At 40.5% G+C, this 16,078-nt stretch overlaps 3 protein-coding genes across 3 annotated transcripts; 1 reads left to right on the top strand and 2 right to left on the bottom strand.

Moving 5' to 3' along the window:
• Positions 1-1,302: 1,302 nt before the first annotated feature.
• Positions 1,303-6,369, bottom strand: LOC136425132 (lachesin-like). The gene is made up of 7 exons (XM_066413929.1): positions 6,309-6,369; positions 4,680-4,873; positions 4,256-4,391; positions 3,655-3,948; positions 2,269-2,541; positions 1,600-1,731; positions 1,303-1,316 (listed from the first exon to the last, which is right to left on the bottom strand). The coding sequence occupies exons 1-7, from the start codon at positions 6,355-6,357 to the stop codon at positions 1,303-1,305; spliced, it is 1,092 nt and encodes a 363-aa protein (XP_066270026.1). The 5' UTR covers positions 6,358-6,369.
• A 263-nt stretch (positions 6,370-6,632) lies between these two features.
• Positions 6,633-10,973, bottom strand: LOC136425130 (endothelial cell-selective adhesion molecule-like). Its single transcript, XM_066413928.1, has 5 exons — positions 10,679-10,973; positions 9,847-10,104; positions 9,499-9,540; positions 8,748-8,879; positions 6,633-7,323 (listed from the first exon to the last, which is right to left on the bottom strand). The coding sequence occupies exons 1-5, from the start codon at positions 10,971-10,973 to the stop codon at positions 7,130-7,132; spliced, it is 921 nt and encodes a 306-aa protein (XP_066270025.1). The 3' UTR covers positions 6,633-7,129.
• A 1,154-nt stretch (positions 10,974-12,127) lies between these two features.
• Positions 12,128-15,697, top strand: LOC136425778 (carcinoembryonic antigen-related cell adhesion molecule 20-like). The gene is made up of 4 exons (XM_066414724.1): positions 12,128-12,318; positions 12,709-13,038; positions 13,470-13,739; positions 13,951-15,697. The coding sequence occupies exons 1-4, from the start codon at positions 12,261-12,263 to the stop codon at positions 14,073-14,075; spliced, it is 783 nt and encodes a 260-aa protein (XP_066270821.1). The 5' UTR covers positions 12,128-12,260; the 3' UTR covers positions 14,076-15,697.
• Positions 15,698-16,078: the final 381 nt, after the last annotated feature.

The raw sequence follows: 16,078 nt of genomic DNA, 5'->3' as shown, positions 1-16,078 counted from the left end.
CGACAGGTTGAATCAAACTCCGACTTCCAAGTTTTATTTATATACGGTTTTAGTCCATAACTAGTACGTAGCTTATGCATATCTCCGCAACAACGATTTTTATACAACCAATTGTTCGGCTGGTCGGCTGTCGGAGAATGGACCCCTCCGTTAATGATATGCAAATGCAGCTCTGCGCTGTGTCACCAATGTGACATTTCACACTCCATTCAATCACGGACGTAGACTGAGAACTACCGCTGGATACATTTCTGCTTCCTTGTTCACGACAAAACAAAGGGAGGGTGTGAACGAGCAGGACATGGCTTCACAGTTCACAACACGCAAACACGCTGTATAAATAATGAAGTTACGTTTGCCTCATGCCCTCTTGGTGAATTATAATTATGAGATGCAATGTTACCACCAACTTCTGTATAATCTAGCCTTTACTTCGATACTCAATTCCGTTTGCTTGTTTTCCCGGTTATTTGCAGCAGTTCATTTGCAGGTAGTTGGTAAAATCAAGGAAGAGCGGCCGAGCTCTTTGCACGCGGCGCTCCCATTGTCAGGGAAGAATCTAGCCACACAAACGCGGCAAAAACGTTATATTTAATATTATCAAATAGATTCAAGAAGTAAAACACGTTATATTATGTATTTGCTTCCTGTTCCCGTCTACTGTGAATGTTACAACGTTCCTTATATTTCGCTATCTACTGGTATTTCATTTCATAATGTTACATATGTTTTAGTTCGTTCCATTTCGTTCCATTTCGTTCCATTTCGTTCCATTTCGTTCCATTTCGTTCCATTTCGTTCCATTTTGTTCCATTTCGTTCCATTTCGTTCCATTTCGTTCCATTTCGTTCCATTTCGTTCCATTTCGCACTTTCGGGGGACCGTTACATCTTCATACTCTTCGTTGTCTGGGATGTTGCCTCCTGTGAGTCAAGTCATTGTATATCGTTTTAAGTTTACAACAACATTACACGTACATTTTGTTCATCTTGTATAAAGTAACACACTGTCCACCAATGCCCGTAGCCAGGGGGGGTTCGGGGGGTTCGTCCGAACCCCCCCACAGGCTTGAAGGTCCACTTTTTTAGGCTTGAAGGTCCACTTTTTCAGGCTTGAAGGTCCACTTTTAAATGTTCAAGATTTTTTTTCAAGGCGGACTTACTTGTCTCTGATTTTTCCTCTAAATTTCTCTCAAAAACACAGAAAATGCCCATTCAGAAGGTTCAATTCTTAGAATTTGAAACGCGCGAAAGTCCACTTTTTAATGTACAAGGTTTTCTTTTCTAGGCGGACTTATTTGTATCACACCAGCGGAGCTGGAATTCCTAGAAAAAACTGCTAACTTTGTCTCTGATTTCTCTCTTTAAAATCCTCTCAAAAACACAGGAAATGCCATATCAGAAGGTTCAATTTCTAAAATTTTCCGGGGGGGCATACCCCCGGACCCCCCTAGAAATCTCGCGCCTGCGGCGCTCGTCTCGCGCCTACGGCGCTCGCTGGTCCCTCAAACATGAAAACGAACCCCCCCATTCAAAATCCTGGCTACGGGCATGGACTTGTAAGAAAACATGTACAGTGTGTAAACTAAGTTTTGCTTACTGGTGGGGTTCTTTTTACCGGCTGCTGTTCGGAAACGGAGAAGCAAGAAGACTGCAGCGCCGCCTAGCAGCATCCCAGCAGCAAGACAGCCCACAGCTGCCCCAGCCAATGTCCCGGATCTGAAGCAATCACCTATTGGAAATAATCCCCTTGATCGGTCTGTAAATAGAGGGAAAGAGTGTTTTTCGTGATAAAAAGCACCACCATGCATCAGGGCCGGAGATGTTCTTTGCATAGTGATAAAGGTACATTCTGTCAACGAGGAAGATCCTGCTGTTAGTAGTTATACAGCAAAGAACTGAAGTGAAAAAGAGATGAAGGATGAGAGAGAAAAGTAGCCAAGGTGTAAGATTTATTAATCATTTTTGCTTTTGTAAGATAGAAAATCTGTGTACCAAACAATCAATTTGATCGATTCCACATTAATTTCACTTTCTTTTCTACCCATGCTGTGTTGATGATGTCGTGGTGATTCATCAAAGCTTAATGTAGCATATTAAAAGGCGAATACTTAATCAATAGCAGTCGCTTGGTAAGTACAAGGATATATCTCGTAGCATAGAAACTCTGGCCTACTTTAAAAAGTCCGAAAGGCTGATCCAGTTTTTATATTCAGCAGTGCTACCACGCAGCCACAGTCCATAGAGAAGAAGGACATTGTATCCATACCTTCTTCCACTTCACTGATAACATGTGTGGCGGTCACAGGATTTCCGATCCCATTGGATGCAGAACACTGGTAGGTCCCGACAGCGTCTGGTTGGACGGACCTCAGCCTCAGCGTCCCGGCGGCCGTGCCCAGGTCTGTGTAGGTGGGGAGGCTGCCGTTGATTCTGCTCCAGGTGTAAGTGGCGGGAGGGTTGGCGGTGTCTACGGCACAGCTGAGGGTGACAGGGCTCCACAGCACAACCTTGTCCGCGATGGTGGCATAACTGGGACCATCTGGGACAGGGGTTCAGTAGAGAATGAAGACATTTAAAAAATCCCTTCTTTCATTCCTTGCACTAATAGAGGCTCCATTTTAGCCAGGGACAAAACAAATCAATTCCACTATTCACTTGTGTAATGAACTGCCCTCAAATGTCCAAGCATCGCTTACGATCAACATCTATAAAAAGGAACTGGACTCACATTTTAACAGACCGATTAAACACCCTCACTTCTCTCACGGCCAAAGACATTCTGCAGTTCATCTCACAAGGCTTCGTTTAAATTTCAGTCAGTTAAACCACCACCTTTTTTCTACACCATTGTATAGATTGCCCCACATGTAAATGTGGTCATTATTGTGAAACAACCGAACATTACATCCTACGCTGTAAACTTTATACTACCCAAAGAAGTACTATGTTATCATCCCTTTCCAACATAACTGACCTTCAACTACTTAACGACAGTTCACTGTGCTCTCTTCTGTTACGCGGTTCTACGTCACTCTCATACTAACAAAACTGTAATATACTCGATATAGTTCATACTTACATCCATTGTACAGGCAGATTCATTTATTGATAGATACCAACTTGTATTGTCTATTGTCATTTTCCTTTTATCCATTCTGTATTTATGTATCTTATTATGTCTCTTTTTGTATGTTTTGAGTAGAAGGCTTCAAATAAGCTTAATCAAGCTTCCTGCCTAATACTCTGAAAACATATGCGAATAAAATAAAATAAATCAATTGTCTGAAACTGAGATGTTTTAAAGCGAAACAGAAACTATCATCCACACAATTCTGACTTTAGTGTGCATTCTGGTTCTTTTTGTAGTGAACTAGAAATGTTTGAGCGGTGTCTTGCTTTTGCAACAAACAAATTATACCAGCCCGAAAGAATACGTAGAAGCTGTTAAACTTATATCAGGCCATGGTCTAGTTACAAAGAGATAGGATAAGCTTGCTTGGAGTTTTAATTGTGAACATCATGGACAGACACACACGTCACTAGTTTAGGGCCCTTTAAGTGAAACCGACTGCCGAGCTGCTAATGCTGAGAATTGGAGCAAAACGAAGATAGAATAAACCAAATATGATTAAGGAGTCAGCAATAAACTTACATAGGACCTGGACATTGACACTGTTGGTGAGTGCCGCAGGGTCGTCTCCGGGCAGCTGCGGAACTCCGTTGTCAGCTGTGCAGGTGTACCGGCCCGCTGCGCTTCTCTGGATGTTGGTGATGGTCAGGGTTCCCGTGTTTGGATCTTGAGCAGCATCAGCAGGCAGGTTGTCACCTGTCCAGGTGCATGTGGGGGCGGGGATGCCACCTGCTTGGCAGGTGAGTACCACCTGGTTGTCATTTTCCTTAGCTACCAGGCCAGGGGTCGCTGTGACTGTCGTGTTCTCTGGAGCAACTAAACGAGAGGGAAGTTCGAAGAGATCAACGGTGCACACACCCTTAAATCTACCAATATTGTACATGTTGAAGACTCCGATAAAATAATACAGTTACATATGTTATATTTCTTTAATAGTACCTATCATGGAATGCTGTGGATTTATAAAATCTCCCCCAAAAATATGTAAATTAGATTGTGATTTGCATAACCACAATTTCATTATATCAACCATCACTTAAGCTAGCCATATATAAAAAACAAGTTGGATATAGGTTCTAGCTATCTTCCTCAACTCAACTGGTAACAAAACATATAGACTTACACTGGACGATCAGGGTTCTCTCTTTGCTATCCCGGGTTCCATCGCTGAAGGTTGTAGAGAGCTGATAAACTCCGGCATCATCCTTGGTTACGCTGAAGAGTTTCATGCTGGCCTGTCCAACAATCTCTGCCCTGCCCTGGAGGTGAACGTGACTATAACATCAGAACTGTCAGGTCCTGTTCTAAACATATGTTTAACATGGTGCAGATTCTGTGACTTGTGTGACCTTAACTTCTAGCCTGGGTGTCAACCTATTTCTACCGGGGCTCCTACATTCGCTATGTGGTAGCGAATGTAGGAGCCCCGGTAGAAATAGGATGGCACCCAGGCCACTTAACTTCATCATCAGGAAGCATTTCAAAAACTGCTGTGGGCAACCTATACACATGCCTTGTTACACATTGCTAGGTGTTACGATACTTACTCGCCAAGCAGCGAAGACGTTGAGGGTCCCATTGTTGGCCCTTTGGGCGATACCACTCCTGAATGGCATCTTTCTCCAGACCTCAAACAGCATAGAGGAACCAGGCAGGGTCGTATACCCGTACTCAAGTATAGAATCGTCACCAAGGTTTGTTCGAGTGGTACCATCATCAGGAAGGGTGATTTCATTTTGAGCTGAAACTTGAAGACGAAGACTTGGTCAGCCATATCTGTGTACATGCCACATTCCTAATGGCTTTCACACCATCCTTAATAGCTTTCTCAGTATGTTTATAAAGTTCTACTAGTCTGCAGGATAAACGGCTTAGGCAGTCAGACAAACTGACCGAAGTTTGGTTAAAGTCAAAACAGGAGAACAAAGATCCACTGCAACACGCATCTATAGACCTGACTAGACCAGTGCAGATTGAGTAAATATACAGGTAGACATCAGAAACACCTGTCCTGTACAGCTCCGCTTCTATCTGTACGAACCTACACAATAGTAGGGAGGTGGTATATCTAGCTCTGTTTTTTTTTGCTTTCATAGCATCCTGGACAAGAATATGGGGTAATGTGTTGAATATAGCATCTGACAGGTTTGTATGGCAATCTATAGACAATATCTCAAATTGCAATGTGATGACAAGTAACCCTACACTAGCCCACTCACTGAACTGTTCTGTGTAGAATATGACACTATTACTAACATATTTCTCATTAACAAACTTCACTGAAATGATAATACATTAACCCTTATAGCGCTTTGTATATTGAGTTGCTCAACCAATCGAGATTACTAGACAGTGTCACGGTAAGTCTAAAGACAACACCTTCTTCCCTGTATCCTATCCGGATCTGAGTTTTCTCAAAACATGTTGCCTACAAACATGGGAACTGTTGTTGGTCAGTTGACCGATCAGCGAGAACATACTTTTTGTACCTCTGGTTGACAACAGCAGCCATGTCAACTGAACTTTGCGTCGACGTAGGTAGCCATGTCATTGCTTAGCCAGGTCACCCTTTTACAAACGGTGTAATTTATGAGTGCCAAGAAGAGTCAGATGTCCTAATACTAAAAGAATCACCAACAGATCTTTGTACTTTTAAGTGCATTTGAAACTATGAAGGATACACTTGTGTGTAAACAAAACTATACCCTATGAGGTGAAGCGCGATTCTTAATGATAGGAGTCTGAAACGGGGAACAGACACGAATCTATGAGATCACCAAAAGTGGCCACAATGGTCAGGTGGTCTCAATTTGGTCACTAGTTCAGGTTTCACTATAAAATGCTGTAAGTAAACACAAGACTTTCCGGGTTCCGGTTTGTTTTACTCTTTGTATAAACGGAGTTTTCGTAGTGAACGCGGCCACAAATGTTTAGAACAAAGTTAAAAGGCACTGGAACCTGACAAATCGGCCGTCTCTCCATGTGTGTTAGGAAAACAAAATTTAATGGGGACGGCCGGCCATTTAAAGAATGTTGGCTGTAATATATATAATGGCATTTCTACTTTGATATAAATGCATTTTGAATTTCTTACTTCTTCTTATCACATGTACGAAGGAAATACTTTACCAGTTCTGTCATTGGTGTGTTATATGTTGTAGTTATATAATCCTTACCTTGTTGTACAAATGCCAACAAACAGCACAAAATCACAGCGGACCTCATTTCGAAACTTGTGTTGTATATGTACTAACGGCGTTCCTCCGGGCCATAGCTAGGGTCAAAGGTAATGGGTCACGCGTGTAACTTGAAAAGTTCTCCTTTTAAGTAGTGGATACTGATGTTTGTCTATACTCAAGTGATATAGATTATCGATAGTCATATTGGAAATCTGCCTGCTGTACGATTTTCATTGAATTTCCTTATATAAATGTATGTGTGCGGTATATCGATCACAGGACAACAAATGAATGCACATAGAGGTGACGTGGTGCCATCTGTTGGTGAATATATTCTTTATCTATTGTGCTACATAAGTCAACCCACATACGTAAACAATCCAATGACCTAACGTTCAAGTTGGATATTTGAAGAGCACAACTATATTATTTCAATTGACGCCACATGCAAATATGTAAAGGTTGGTCCTCGACTTTCTTTAAAAACTGAGAATGTACAGTAAACTAGTTACCTCTTCATCGCACTCTTGTTTTAGTCGATATCATGCTAGATTAAGTCATGTTGTACACATATAACGTTATCACATGATTCACACAATTGTCTAATACCCAGAGAAAAATTAAAGCGTGGAAATTTCCAACGCAACAGGTATGTGTATACTGAGATCTCACAAGATTCATGACATGACTGGAAATAGCAAACCTTTAAATCAACACTCAGCTACGACAGCGTCTACAAGATATTTATATACAAAATTGGCATTGCGTGTCACTTCATTAATAACCTAGAGGCACTCTCCCTCAATTAGACATTTTGTTCAGTGTTTCTGCAGACTCTGGTAGATGGCTGGCCTCAGCTCCTGGTAGTCATCACTAGACTGGGGTGGTTGTGGCGGTGGTTGGATGGTTTCCATGGGAACTTCGTACTCGTCACTTCCGCTTCCGGGTCGTTGTGCCGTTGCCCTTGAATGTGCCACGTTTTCATACTGTCTATCAGCGGGGTCCCTGGTGTCTGGAAAGATGTGAAAATTAATATGACAGTGCTTATTATTCTAGCACTTTTTACCGATTACTGACGGCATGGGTTCGTAATATCACATGATTCGAACCTGAAGAGGATTGTGGGTCAAAGGGCAACAAAGTTTTCCTTTTTATTATCTCCATGAAAAATGGAGATATAGTTTTGGGTGTGTCTGTGTGTGTGTTTGTCTGTTTGTTTGTTTGTTTGTCTATCTGTTTGTGTTTCCGCACTACTGTAGTCAGCATAACTCAGAAAACTCTTGATGGATTATAATGATATTTGGTATGTTGGCAGGTGTTGTGAAGCCAAAGTTCAAGGTCGATTTTGGGCCCCCTGGTATGTGACCTTGGTACTGCAGCAGAACTTCAATTTTTGTATCTTTTGACCCGGACGTGCTGTGGTCTTGATTTTTGGGTGGCAGATAGCTTGTGATGTAATAAAGAAGTGGTGTAGTTTTGGGCCCCCTAGCAGCTTCTTCTGGAACTGCAGGGGCGTTTTTGTGAAAATCTTCAAAGGAGTATAACTGAACAAAGGAACAACGGATTTCCATGATATTTAGTATGCAGGTAGCTTAGATAGAGATATACACAATGAAGTGTAAATTATGCTAATTGGGACTTAATTTGCATAGCTAATGAGGAAAATCTATATTTGCAGTGGTTTCCATTATCAAACTCAAATACATGTAACGTATGTAGTTTATGGAAAGTAGATCATCAACAGATACCAATTATGCAAATAAATTCCTAATTTGCATAATTAATGAAAACACCATATCTCATCTAATTGGAAAATTATAGGACTGTCAATATGATACTTAGTATGCAGGTAGCTTAGACAGTGATGTACATAATGAAGTGCAAATTATGCTAATTGTGACTCAATTTGCTAAGCTAATGAGGAAAATCTATATTTGCAGTGTTTTCCATTATCAGACTCAAATACATGTAACATCTGTAGTTAATGGAAAGTGGAGCATCAACAGATACCAATTATGCAAATTAATTCCTAATTTGCATAATTAATGCAAAAAGACAATAATTCATCTAATTGGAAAATTATAGGCCTTTCAATATTGCAACATATGTGTAAGTTAGATAAAGGTGTTTCTGACCAAGCATATATTATGCAAATGTGTAAGTCATTTGCATGAATAGAATTGTTCATGGAGATATGAGGTCGTGGAACTCTTGTTTCTTTCTTGTGTTGGAGAAACTTAGCTATTAGTATGCACATTCATTCTAACATAATAAATACCTTTAAAGTCAAAGCTTTATTCCAGCACAAAAAATTGATAACGCACTCATATTTCAGAATACACAGTATTCTATATTCTAGGAGGTTATTGCATATGCTTATAATAGAAGGGAAAGAATTTTCCGCGTAGAAAGAGGCGAAATATTTGTATTGGATACCTTTCCCGTCACCATTCTTTGCTGTCCTGAAACGTAGAAACAGGAACACTGCAGCGCCCCCTACCAGTAACCCGCCGATAAAACATCCAACTGCAGCCCCAGCTACAACGTCGGGTCCTGAACAACCCCCGTCTGCAAAACAAAGTCTATTTGTAGTATAATCAAGAGTTTACAAACATGTGATACACATTGTCCTTCCACAGTAATATTTATGGATCATGGAATTGAAATTGTTTGCGAATTCAACCATACATGAATAAAATAAATGGGCATTTTAGGATAAGTATGTTAACGTTGATCTTGAAGCACAGTTATTCGATTGTCGTAAGTTTACAATTTTGCATTCGATTCCTATGAATGCAAAGTTTCATCGTTGCGCCAGTTAACGTTAGTAGGGATAGACTGTTCCAGCCATTGCGACGTCATTCAATGAAATGCTACCTGTTTTGGGGTTAGGAGAAACTTTTGGACCTAAAAGAATAAGTAAACTTGTTGTTACTTGTTTGCGGGGCATTTGTGCCAACATCAGGGCCTACAAAAAAAAGAAGAAAAAAACAAAAACATGTAGGACCAGTAAGTAAATATACTACACACAAAATCATTAACGATACTGCGGAAAATTTAAAAAAGAGAGGAATTGGGAAAAAATTCATTAGAAATTTTATTTTCTGAAGAGCTATGTTGATTTTTTTATTAGTAGAGGGGACATTTTATTATGTACACACAGTTTGATAAATCAAAAATAAAATACCTTCTGTCTGTCCCTGTGTCGAAGTGGGAGTGGTTGCTGGCTCTAGAAATAATACAAGACGGCTCCATTATTATTTTTGCTGTAAAGTCATGATGGACAACATAAGTGATGTTTCCGTAAGATCAAAATGAGGGAGGGCAAGAGGTCAGGAGAAGAGATTTTTAGAAAGAAATGTAGCCTAGTAAATGATAAATACACATGTATAACATTGTCAAAATGTACTGTTACATTTGACAATAAATAAGTAAATAACATTGTCAAAGCTAAAGATATTGTTCATTCTATTTTCATGTTCTGTTGACCAACCCCCACCCAAATTGCTACATACTGTGCTGTGGTATCACTTACGTTCATTGATCATCAACTGCACACTAGCAGTATCACTGGCGTATGCGTGATAGGCTGTACACAGGTATGTCCCTCCATCGGTATTCCCGAGGTTGATGATCCGCAGGGTGGCTCCAGTTGCTGTAAAACTGCTGTCCCCTTGTTTTGTCCAGTTGAAGCTGGCTGCAGGTTTGCTGTCTGCTGTACAGGTTACGTCAAACGTACCTCCGACGTATCCCGTGGCAGGTCCGGCAGGCTGTATTCTTACCAAATTAAGCTCTGGAAAATGATTATATATGTGTAGTTCAGTTCACTTTATATGATCATTTTGGTTCTTATGTATGTCCTGGCATATGCATCTCACTCAGACTTTTTTACATTGTGTTTATATTGTCCTAGAGCACTATATACTACATCATGGTATGTACCGAAACACTAACGTATACGTTGCATATTATTCACTTGAAGGTTCATCTGTGTTGACAGATCTAGAAGTCATTCTTCTCTCTTTTGGAAGCACATGGAAACATAATTGCACCCTTTTTTCATTATATTTTGTTCATTCTTACCTGACATCAGGTCCTGTGTTGACATTTTTTTGCATCTCGTACCAGTTGACTGATCAACTTCCCACGCCACCTGATCAATCTTTTCTAATTTCAAAATAACATATGAATGGTTTGTTCATTTTGGAACATTTCCACTTGCTATTGAAATGTTTCTTGAGTGGTTCTATATCCCCAGATTAAAATTAGAACTGCACAGGTGCAGAACCTGATGCCACAGTTCAATATTGAATAGTGCTACTGTTCTAATAGGGATCTATACGCAGCTAGTTTAATATGGTACTTACTGTATGTCAGCAGCTCATGAACAATGGATCCTCCGGATGATGAATCACACTGGTACATCCCATCATCACTTTCCCGTGTGTTTGTGATGGTTGCGGTGAAGGCGTCATCAGCTGTAGCTGTGAACCTGCCTCTTAGGTTGAAGGTATCCAGACCGGATTTCTCCTGGAGGTCAGTTGTACTGCCCGATTTATACAGGGTGATCAACTGGGTCTCAGTACCATCATCCCCGAGCCGCTGCCACTCTCTGAAGGCGTTTGTCACTCCTGTACAAGGCAGGGTGGCGGTCTGGCCCATCTCTACTGTAATGTTAGCCGCTACAACTATTGGACATAATTATAAGGTCAGCCAATCATAAGATTTACAACCATAAGCATACTTATAAACATGTGTCTCAGAATAATCAGATTTAATGGAGTTGATACTTCAGCATGCATATGCAACACCTTGTTTAGCACAATCTTCGTCTTCTTTAGTCTAGTTACTCTAGTACATCAATGCTTATTTCATGTAGCAATAGGAAAACCCCTGGTCGTCCTATAGTACTCTTGCTATAATTCTGACATAGCCGGCAAGCAGAATTTATAACAATATTAAAAGAGTACATGCATGTGTTTACAAGCACCCATGTAATAAATGACTTGATTCAAACCCCAATGTGTCTTCCTTCCACTCTAAAATCCTATCCGAATGACTCCCATTCCGCATCATCAATAGCAACGGAACAAAAAGTTAATAAACAAACGAGCTCGAGGGAGGAACGTATCCCCATTGGAACTAGACGCAAAGATGGAAAGACATCGCTTTTAGCATATAATATTGATAATGTAATCTATCATCAAGTGTAGAGTCAAAAACGCTCACCTGTGTGAAAGGACACAATCCATGCGACCACCAAATCCAACAGACGCGTAGTTTCCATCACCTCTCTAAGAATAACTTTTGAAAAGTTTCCTACACATACGATTTGCTGCGGTATAAATAGAAGCACCTTTCACATGACGATACAACATAATCCAGGTACGGTAAAGTGACTTCCCGGTTCAGGGGTCAGATTTTAACAGACCCAATCAGAGCTAAAAGAAGTACAACTTGACCACGTGACTTACATTCAAATTGGTCTATGCAAGGACATTAATGTCCTTGGTCTATGGCCTTCTACCTGTTCCCGCTTTTTTGCCAACCCTTTTTGTTGGTCCACCCACTATGTAAATAATGTGGTCTGGTAACAAACAGTGGCATTCAAGTATCCCCAACAACGGTATCGCGTCATAAAAGACATTGAATGGTTCCGTACACTGTCAGTATTGTGTAAAATTCTTCCCACAAATTCCGCAATTTGTTTTTGAAAGTAAATGATGATGAAAAAAATGACAACGATATTTCAACTCCAGCATTGAACATGTTGTTGGTGTATGGACATACGCATTTCTTATTGGTGCGTTGAGAGATGACCTCTGAACCCGGAAGTTTCATTGGCAACACCTGCGTACGCGTCCTGTACCGTTACTGAGACGACCGTCGTGAAACGTACCAGAAATTCTCATTCTTCTGTGGATACAGCAACAAATCTACTGCCAAAGGATGATGTTCACCACATTGTTACATGTACTGGTAGTATGCAGCCTCTCTTTTTACACAGGTATGTGTAATTCCTCTGAGCTAATGACGAGTGCTTGATATTGACAAACACCGAAACTGAAAGAACTGACGTTATGCCTCTAAAGGAAATGGCGGTGGTAATGCTTACGAATGAGCTTTCCACAACTTAGATGCTGGTATTTTCTTATTTGTTCATTGCACGATCCTGAGAACATGAAATTTAACGAAACAATCATGTTTGACGTTTGCCACAATTTGTTTTCTATAACTTCTTTATAGCGGCATATTTATGTGTATGTTCACAATTGTGTCCCTCATTCTAATAACAATGACCGTAGATTCAACAGTTGGAAGGCATTTTACTAATCCCTGGTATGTTTAAGTGCACCTTTACGGTATGTACATTTTCCATTTCTATAACTGTCCTTAGGTCCAACAGTTGAAGGGGCACATATTCCAGTGGAGATGGGCCAGACCGCGACCCTGCCTTGTACAGGAGTCACCAACCCCTTTAGAGAGTGGCAGCGGCTTGGGGATGATGGTACTCCGACCCAGTTGATCACCCTGTACAAATCGGGCAGTACAACTGACCTCCAGGAGAAATCCGGTCTGGATACCTTCAACCTAAGAGGCAGGTTCACAGCTACAGCTGATGATGACTTCATAGCAACCATCACAAACACACGGGAAAGTGATGATGGGATGTACCAGTGTGATTCATCATCCGGAGGATCCATTGTTCATGAGCTGCTGACTTACAGTGAGTAGCAGTTTGAAGAAAAATTTATTCCAGCATTTGTGGGTTATGACAGTTTCGTTCTCTTCTACTTTATTTATCTTTTTATTTCTACTTAACCCTAACATTATGATCTAACATAGGTATATGATTATTATTTACCTGACTTGTCCACATGATACACCCATTCTCTTTCCCATGGATGCTGGGGATTTTTATTGACTACTGTTAACTAGTGTTTTTGTAGGTAAAAGTAATACATACACATGTTAATGCTGAACGATGAAAACTTAATAGTCACAGCATTTCAAATGTTGTGCGTTGTAGTATCGGTAAAAAAGGTACGGCATACATTAGCTTTACTAAAGAGAATACTTCAAGGCCTAGATCTTCTCTTCATATGGGTGACCTTACTTTGACATACATGTCTGTGTTTCTCACGAACGTACTTTCAGATGTCCCAGTGATCAGTGGAGTTTCTCCATCTGACACCGTAGTGCAAGCCGTGGGAAGTTCCATTACTTTACGTTGTGACGTCACCAGTAAACCTGCCGCCAACGTGACGTGGTCCCAGAACGGTACCCTGAGGATCGAGACAGGCTCCTCCCTCATACTCAGTGATATTGACTACGATGACAGCGGCAACTATGTGTGCACAGCTAGCAATGGGTATGGAACTGCAGCAGAAAGAACCATCCAGGTTACTGTCCAGCGGAAAGAGACAGGTATATCATATACAGGTCTTCTTCTTCACAGCATTATAGCTAATTCATGTCTCGTTTTCATATGAACTAAACAAGACCCGCCGAATTTTGACACAGTGAATCGTATCTTGATAAGCGAAAGCAGAAGTGAAACAAAGCTCTATTGCAAATATCTTATCTTATGAATACACCAAACGCAATAAACGATAGCTCACGATACCCACTTTTTTAGGTACTGGTGGCTTGGGGACTGGAGCTATCGTTGGCATCGTCTTCGGAGTGCTAGCTTTTGTTCTCATCACCGTTGGTCTTCTCGTGTATTTCCTGGTTATCAAGAAACCTACTTGTACCAAATAGGACTGCAAATTGTTATGAAATTCCTTCTTAAAGGCTTCCAAGCTTCCAAATTGTACAGTGAAAAAGAAGAGCAATTCAATGTGATTTACTTTGGTTTGGCGTGAAAGTTATAGCTTGATTAGTTTCAATTGAAGCACAAAAACTAAATTATTGCACGTAAATTGCTCATTATTATGCTTTTGAAACAACATAGCCCTTGAAACCATTACTGGACGATATTGTACAAAATTTTGTTCCAATTCCTATCCTCACTAATGATGACGGGGTATCATTGCACTGTAATCATTTATGTATTTATCAGCTATAACATACAGTACAGTTTTGTATCAAAGTGAGAAATTGTAATGTATGTATTCAGTGACTTTGTACAAAATTTCTTATACAAAGTTATGGCTATATTTGCTGTTGCTCAATAGTAATAGAACGTGGACGAAACGTGAAGGTATATGTAATGATTTAAAAGTTTATTACTCTTTGTGCTACATATGAATATATCACTTGCAATATCTACATGAAAACATACAACGGCTGGGTATCAACTCAAGTTACAATTTCCCATAACGGGGGGTGCCCAACCATCGGACGTTTTTTTACGCCCTGGAACTCACGGCGCTCCATTGCTGGTTGCCAGAGAATGGTCATGTTTTAATGAATGAATTTTGAACACATTCATCTAAAGACCATACTTGGACAAGAAATGTATTTATACTTTTCATGAGCCCTTCATGCTCCGCGTTACATGCGGAAGACGCTGTGAGACGTTTTCACGAATGTACCTTCTGATTTAGTGCTACGCCAGAATAATTTTGCTCTCTTCGGAAGTTGGTGATGAAGTTAGGGAAATGTAAATAAAGCTTGAAGTCTGCTATATTCTAGCTTTCTTTTGACCGGAAAATTTTGACTGTGTGCACTTCTCACGTCATGTGAGAAGGGCTATATCTAGCGCATCACAGCTCATGTTTCCACGGGAAATAGGCTACTACGCGGCCCGACGTACATATTGAATGCGGCCCGACTTACGAAATCATTACGAAAAAACGACAGCGCTTACATCAACAACACTCCGTCTACTTATTGGGAAATATATTCGCCATCTCTGCATTCAGTTTCCTTTTCATAGACGGTACCAATCACATGTTAGAGCGTAACAAAACTGTGCGTTGAATCGTTCCGCCACCATCGCGGCCCCAAAAAATGGCGGGAAAACATCGTCGTCAGACGACAGCAATGTTTACGTTGTTTTTCTTTGGTCGGTTTTCTTCTCAACAAACACTTAAAGACCCAAATTTTTAGTGTTTTATGAAGTTATTTTTCTTATGTGTATGATAGCTGTGTGACTTATGTATCTGCTTGGCACAGGTCGTATATTTAGGTGCCGGGCCGTCTAGCTACGCAGTGACCCTCTACTTAGCGCTACCATCATTATTGTCAAAATACTACTTTTCGACAAAACAAGAAATGAACATGTACACATATGTTTTGAATGTAAATGACAATTATGTGCATAAACTTGGGTTATTTACCTTCCTTATCAGCTTAGTCATTGGACACAAACACGGCGTACTTATGCAAAATAAGATCAGTAAAAAATCCGTGCGATGTTAGGGCGCGTGCGATGTTCGGGCGCCGTAGGCCGCGAGCTTCCTAGGTGGGTTCAGTATGCCCCCCCGGAAAATTTTAAAAATTGAACCTTCTGATATGGCATTTCCTGTGTTTTTGAGAGGACAAAGTTTTCTTGGATTCCAGCCCCGCTAGTGATACAAATAAGTCCACCTTGAAACAAAAGATTGGACGTTAAAAAGTGGACCCTGGAGCGTGTAAAATTTCAAAAATTGAACCTTCTGAAAGGGCATTTCCTGTGTTTTTGAAAAGGTTTCAGAAGAAAAATCAGAGACAAAGTGAGCAGTTTTTTTTCTAGGATTCTAGTAGAATCCTAGAAAAAAACTATCATTCTAGCCTCTGTGGCATTGCTGGTGATACAAATAAGTCCGCCTTGAAAAAAA

The sequence above is a fragment of the Branchiostoma lanceolatum genome, chromosome 19, assembly GCF_035083965.1.
Source record: "Branchiostoma lanceolatum isolate klBraLanc5 chromosome 19, klBraLanc5.hap2, whole genome shotgun sequence".
In the NCBI taxonomy this organism is placed as follows: Eukaryota; Metazoa; Chordata; class Leptocardii; order Amphioxiformes; family Branchiostomatidae; genus Branchiostoma; species Branchiostoma lanceolatum.
The sequence above is the reverse complement of the archived record's forward strand: the minus strand, read 5'-3'. Positions and strand labels throughout refer to the sequence as shown.